The sequence below is a fragment of the Eriocheir sinensis genome, chromosome 28 (genome assembly GCF_024679095.1).
Source record: "Eriocheir sinensis breed Jianghai 21 chromosome 28, ASM2467909v1, whole genome shotgun sequence".
NCBI lineage: Eukaryota > Metazoa > Arthropoda > Malacostraca > Decapoda > Varunidae > Eriocheir > Eriocheir sinensis.
The window spans coordinates 12984531-12991653 of NC_066536.1; the positions used below are offsets into that span (position 1 = coordinate 12984531).

General features: G+C 36.0%; 1 protein-coding gene across 3 annotated transcripts; it reads left to right on the forward strand.

Annotated features, from left to right (window-relative positions):
• Window positions 1-141: 141 nt before the first annotated feature.
• LOC127004558 (uncharacterized) lies at window positions 142-5272 on the forward strand. 3 transcript variants are annotated; one of them, XM_050872400.1, is made up of 9 exons: window positions 142-438; window positions 634-759; window positions 1055-1193; window positions 1597-1681; window positions 2028-2197; window positions 2542-2622; window positions 2829-2917; window positions 3519-3638; window positions 4686-5272. In XM_050872400.1, the coding sequence occupies exons 1-9, from the start codon at window positions 433-435 to the stop codon at window positions 4908-4910; spliced, it is 1041 nt and encodes a 346-aa protein (XP_050728357.1). In that variant the 5' UTR covers window positions 142-432; the 3' UTR covers window positions 4911-5272. The 3 variants fall into 3 exon arrangements, with proteins under 3 accessions (XP_050728357.1, XP_050728358.1, XP_050728360.1); XM_050872401.1 differs by lacking the exon at window positions 142-438 and having other exon boundaries at window positions 1036-1193; XM_050872403.1 differs by lacking the exon at window positions 142-438 and having other exon boundaries at window positions 1045-1193.
• Window positions 5273-7123: the final 1851 nt, after the last annotated feature.

Genomic DNA, 7123 nt, shown 5'->3' on the forward strand with positions numbered 1-7123 from the left:
TTTTCATCTCATCTACCCCAGAATCTTCCAGAGGATATTTTTAATACATCACACAAGTATCTAACTTAACAATCTTTTCATTATATACAAATCTATTTCAGGCCATGGACCCAATCTCAGATCTAATCTTAGTATTTTGGGATTTAGGAAACCAACAAGACTCGGCAAAATATGTTATGGAAAGATTCAAGATAACAGAGGATGGGAGTCCCTCAATGTAAGGCACTCATCCAACCACTATATATGTAGGAATTTTGGTTTGCTAAGCCATTGTGCTGTATTAGAGGGGCCAGTAAGGTGAGAGTGCCTGCTCATCAGAAGGTTGCTGTTATCAGCTCTTACAAACACCTGGACTTTCTCACACCAAGGCTGGCAAAAGTGTGGCAGTTCACTGGCTGACATATCCATGAACCCAGCTCTTTGGTGACCATCATGAAGGTAAATACTACTGGTAGCATGACTAGTCCCCAAGTGTATGTGTGTAATTTCATTAGTGTTAAAGGGAGAATCATTGAAATCTTGTTAAGTGACAAAGGCAGGATAACTCTAATCCCTGTGCACGTGTGTAATTTCAGTATAGTAAATGGTAGCAGTATTAAAGTCTTGTTTAATGATGATTATCTTTTGTTGAAGGACTCTCTGCTATGGTGGGTCTGTGTAGTCCTGGTGGCCACCCTGCAGCTCACTGTGAAGGGCCAAGAATTCCTGAGTGAGGACGAAGTAGAAGTGGAGGAAGTAGTAGCAGAGGATGATAATGAGGTATTGAATGCACCTCCTGTTTTATGCAAGTTTAAATTGTATGTTTTTGGAAGACTAATGCAAACAATTGGTTTATTTAATTCTTTACAGGTTTAACTCACACTGATTATGCTAAATTCATTCATGCTCCCTCTTTAGGGATGCAACCCTAGAGTACAACAAGAGCTACCTGCACCTGTGCTAAGTGGTGGGTCGTATACAGACAGATATATGTATGGGTCATATGAAGGACTAAAAATGAGCTAGTATTCAATGTATTGCCAAGAACCGTCTTAGTTGCAGTAGTGCTCTGCAGGGCGCCGCTGGTGATGGGGATGACCCTCCACTGGACAACATGGATGATGTGCTGGAGGAGGACAACCTCTGCTCCAGGTATTCTCCCAAGGAAGTGTTTCACACTGTTGTCAATCCTCACCTTTTCAAAATATTTGATGGTAAGTAACTCAAAGGTTAAGTATAGCTTCCTTTTTATGCCTAAACTGTTGTATGTATAATGAAAGATTTATAAATGTATGTACCTACATCAAACCCTCTAAATAATAAACTAATTAAGGGAACAAAATTGTTATATCTAAAAGATTGCTATATCTAAAGGCATCATAGGTACAAGGCACTCTGTCAGATACACAGCACCTCGTTTATTTTATCAATAACACAAAAGGTATAGAATAAAAGCAAAAAAGTTGTAGCTATTGTAGAAAAATTATCTGGTAGGATTATCTAGTTCAGTAAATCTAATTTTTGCCAAATAGAACTTTGTTAAGTGAAGAGTTTACTGTGAGTAACATAACAAATTTTATAGAAACAATTGATGCAACAAGACTTTATCCCTGGCAGAGATGAGCACCTTTGTGGATGCCTCGCTGATGCACATTGAGGCCGCTCTGCACACTCTAATGACTCATGTGGATCAGTCCCCCATGTAAGCATTACCACCCCACCAGCAGGTCCCTCTTTCTTGACAAGACTGTTTCTTTACTACCTGTGCATACTCATAAAAGGTAATACCATGTAAAAGTTCCAAGGATAAAGGCAAAGATAAAGTTGGGGCCATACGGCAAAGCTGCGCTCTGCTATTTCATTAAACATATAGGCTTACACTTCCAGATTTACTCTGATAGGAATTCAACAAGTTATGCATATGAGAAACTCAGTCTTTTCACTAGATGTTTATACTACTGAATGTGATCAGGATTAATGAAAGGGGTGACAATACGGATATTCATACTGACTTTTCCTTACATTGGATGATAATACATCCACATCAGAGGAAGGCTGAGAGTCGAGAATCTCTTTAGTGAGGTGCGAACCTTCATGTTTGGCACCATGAGGGATGCATATGATGTGATGAGGCAGGCGTGGCGAGACCTGATAACCACCCATGTCCAAAAGCCTGCCTCGCCCCAAGACACACTGGAAGCTCTTGCGCATGTTGTAGGTGGGTAGACTTTGTTGTATTGTGATGTGTAACCATGTAATGTAAACTAATTCACTGGGTCATCTTTCTTTTTTGATTGTTCATGTTCTTTTTCTCAAGATTCGGCAACTACCCTGCCTAAGTAAAAAACAATTACAATGACGATGATAAGGTTGATAATCTTCTTTTGACCTGCATCACTCTGTATTGCTTCTTATATCCTCCTCCTCTTGATCCTCTCTTTTGATTGTTCACACACTTTGCTGTTTAATGGCACTGCACTGTTTATCTTTCCTCACTAGAATATAATTATAAGAAATGAGCCAAAGCAAGAAATGGGGAATGATAATGCTTTCTTGTTTCAGAGACCCAAAGCCAGGTGGAGATGCAGCTGATGGCAAGTCTCCAGGAGTTAATAATCACGCTCAAGGCAGTAGTCTACAACAGTTGAGTTTTATGATCATTAAGAAAAATTTGTATGGAAAAGAGTAAAAGTTAATGCTGAAATTGAACAGAAATCTTTTATGCGTTCCATGGCCCAGTAATGAATGATAGTGATCCAAGGCTTATTATTAATATTTATTACTTCCATAACTTTATTTACTTTATTTACTTCCATATCTTTTAATATTTTTTTCCCATTTCCTCCTAGGTATACATGTTATACAGACATCTCTCAATCTCTCCAACAACACTGATGGCCACGAGACTGCTGTGGCCATCAGCCGGAAACTGCCCAAGGTGTGTATGTATGTGTGTGCTTGCCCTGTACAAACCTGCTTGCTCAGCTACTCTTCCTCCTATTTCAGGCTTGTCAGTAAAAGGGTTCGTGGGTAAACCTAGGGAGCATAAACTAGTAACATGGATGTCCTGGGGTAGCAGGCTCTAACCCACTACAGGTTCATGGGCTGAGGTGGCAGATGAGTGGCAACGCAACCTCCAGTTATAGCGTATGCCCTAAACTTCACTTTTTTTTTTTTCTTCTTTTTTTTTACAACTACAGAGATGGGTCAAGGGTACCAAAAAGAGTGTAAAAAAGAAAAGCCCGCTACTCACCGCTCCCACAACAGACAAAAGTAAAGAGTGGCCTAAAGAGAGCTTATGTAAAGGTGTAGTTCATTGACAAAATTTGTAAGGCTTTGATATGGATGCTAACTTGTCATTAGATCAATCATGTTCCTTAATTCAACCTATCATACAGGGCTTGTGATAACCTGAGACTGCGAGTGAAATGTACAATCTTCATAGTGTGGTAGGAAGATGTCCACAATATATCTGGAAAACAAAAAACTTGGGGAAAGAAGTCAACTATACTACTCTTTTAATCCTTTTTGTACCTCAGATTGCACCAAACTTCCTGGGCACACTGATATCCAAGGTACTGTTGCGAGGCAGTGACCCTTCTGGCTATGGAAAGGCCGACACCAACCCTCTAAGATCTGTTACTCCACTTGTTGAAAAGGTCGGTGGATAGGATGGATGGTGGCCATATTGGAATGAATGTTGTATTTTCTGCTTTGATATACTGGGCCATATTACAAGTCAAACCCGTGAAGTTTCGGGTCCCTACAAAGGTCGGTTTAGGGGCCGTATTACAAGTCCAATCTGAGAAGTTTCGGGTCCCTGCAAACTTCCTGAAACTTCTTGGATTGGACTTGTAGTATGGCCCCTAAACCAATCTTTGTTGTGATCCAAAACTTGTCGGGTTTAACTTGTATTATGGCCCAATATGAGGGAGTCTGGGACATGAATGGGATTTTTTTTTTTTCTTTTTTTTACAACAAAGGAGACAGCTCAAGGGCACAAATAAAGGAAATAATGATAATGATATAATAATAATAATGTCTACTATCAGTGCTAACATCAACTATATTAGCTTGAATGATTGTCCACCTTCCAGTGCCTTCAGAATTACTGGGTGTTGATAGGAAGGAAACAGAGGGACTGTGGAGTGAATGTTGTATTGACTTCTTTAGCTTTACTACATGTGTAAGGGAGTTTAGGGCATAAATGATATTCAGTATTTACCCTTAGCATTAGTGCCAACTATTTTGATTCTTATCCACCTTAAGATCTGTGCAGAATGAAAGGCTTTTGCTCATTGGTAGGAAGACATGGGGAGATTTTGGAATGAATACATTTTTTATTATTTTTCTACTTGGTACAACATAAGAGAGTTCAGGAGAAGTATAAGAATTAATGATTACTATTAGAACTACGTAGTATCATCCCTATTGATAACTTTAATGTTCATCCACTATCAGATGCATTTGGAATGAGAGGCTGTTGTTGATTGGAAGAAAGCCATGGAAGATAATAATTTAGGAAAGGAAAATTACACATAACAAAAAAAATTCCCTCTTCTATGATTTATAGCAGAAGCAGAACAAGGAAGAGAAAGATGAATGGGAACTAATAGGGAGTTTGAAGTATTAGTGAATAAGTGTCAGGGTCTAATATTTGAAGCAGTATCAACCATAATAAGTATATATATCCACCTTGCTTTCAGATCCATGCAGAGTTAAAGGCAATTATTGATGAGAGAGCAGGCACTGAGGGAAGAGACCAGGAGGAGGAGGAGGAGGAAGTCATGGAGGCATTCTGGGAGGCTGCCATGATGGCCTCCCATGCCCACCTGCAGGAGTGGCCGCTGCTGGAGGAGGACCTGGAGTTTTATTACACCAATGAGGAGTACTTGTCCGAGCTGCTCCTTCAGTTAATGGCCACTTATTAATTATTGGACACACACACACAAAAAAAAATCAACATTGTTTCTGGATCAAATGGCGGGTAGCACCTTAGAATCTTTAAGAATAACATGTAATTTGTCTCCTGAACAAAATTAATTCTGTCAACTTTGTCAGTGGCACAAGGAAATATAGCAAATTAACAAATACTCACTTCACTGAGGTAATATGAATGTTTGAAGATGTCCATTCAACATTTTGTTATGTATGTGCATGTGAAGGCTCAGGTACCCTTTGTTAGCTGCCTCTCTATTAAAAAGAGAGCTGACACGGATGAAAATTGTAACTGTACACTGTAAGAGACACGCTACCGTAAAAATACATTGGTATGGATATCATATCTCTGAAAGCCTGATTTTACTCACCTTTCTACTATCAACTTGATAACAGTGTGGAAAAAAGCAACTGTAGTCACCAGATTTTCCTTACAATGACTTTTTTTGCATTAAATAAAGCTGCCCTCACTGAGCTGAGGCTGGGTGAGGCAGGGTGAGCCTATCAATTTTACCTTCAAAGTAGTGGCTGTTGTGAGAGCAATTCAAACTTAACGAGTTATTGCTATAACTATTAGCATTATTATTATTTTATTTCTTCTTCTTCTTAGAACATAAGAACGTAGGAGTCTGCAAGAGTCCAGTAGGCCTGTACATGGCAGCTCCTTTCTTCTTGTCAGCATTATTTTTGTTATTTATTTTTATTACTATTGCTGCTACTTTTATCATTGTTTTATTTTTATTATTATTATTATTATTATTATTATTATTATTATTATTATTATTATTATTATTATTATTATTATTATTATTATTATTATTATTATTATTATTATCATTATTATAATTATTATTATTATTATCATTATTATTATTACTATTATTATTATTACTATTATTATTATTATTATTATTATTATTATTATTATTACTCTTTTTATTATCAACATTAATTATGACAATACTAATAGTATCATATATATATATATATATATATATATATATATATATATATATATATATATATATATATATATATATATATATATATATATATATATATATATATATATATATATATATATATATATATATATATATATATATATATATATATATATATATATATATATATATATATATATATATATATATATATATATATATATATATATATATATATATATATATATATATATATATATATATATATATATATATATATATATATATATATATATATATATGGACAGTAAAGTGAATAATATTCATAAAAAACGTTATTGAGCTACAGGAGATTTTGTGCTTAAAAAGCAACTAATTCCCCATCTTATGCTATGAGTTTCATATCTGTAGATATCATAGTATTGGTTTTACAGCCGTTTTAAAATCCAGAATTCTCTGTCCGGGTCGAGACCGCGTGTTCACGATCCGGACGGGGTTAGGTCTCAACCCGGACGGATGTTTTGGTCCACAAACACACTTACACCAATGTTTTATATTTTTCTTACTAAGAACATCCAGAACATGACACTGAAAGGTGGAATAAAACAATTGGTAGCAAAATATCAATGTAATAAAAATATATATGATAAAAAAAGGTAACTGAATTCCTTACAACTCCGCCTTTTTTCTTTCGTATGTGAATATCTAGTTTTAATATTGGTTTTAGGTTAAACTTAGAGTGAGGGACAGAGTCATTTAAAAAAAAAATCCTTCTTATACCTCCGTGTTCTCGACTCGGACATCACGTGCACACTGTCCGAGTCGAGACCACTACATCATTTTTAAAAATTCGTAAAAATATAAACAATTGGCCTAGGTTAAATATTTCAGTTTGGAGAAGTAAACACTAATGGGGGCACATATTAATGCTAAAATAATTCACTTCCATCAATAAAACACTTCGAAAAATCACTCGATATTTAGCCGTGGCAAACACCCATTCAGCCTTTTCCATGGCTTTATCTCACATATGGTACATTATAGTTGTAAGAACTATGCAATCATTCACTTTTAATTGGTTTTCCAGTACACTTAATTTGCATGAATTGTCAAAAATTGTCCGAGTCGAGAACACGGCATAATTTTGTCTAGCGGGCACCCCAAACGAGTCCATTGTTGTTTAGGCACTCCGTATTATCACTGATTTTATGCCAATATGGCTATATTACATAACAAAACTTATCACAAGTTGATCACGCCTT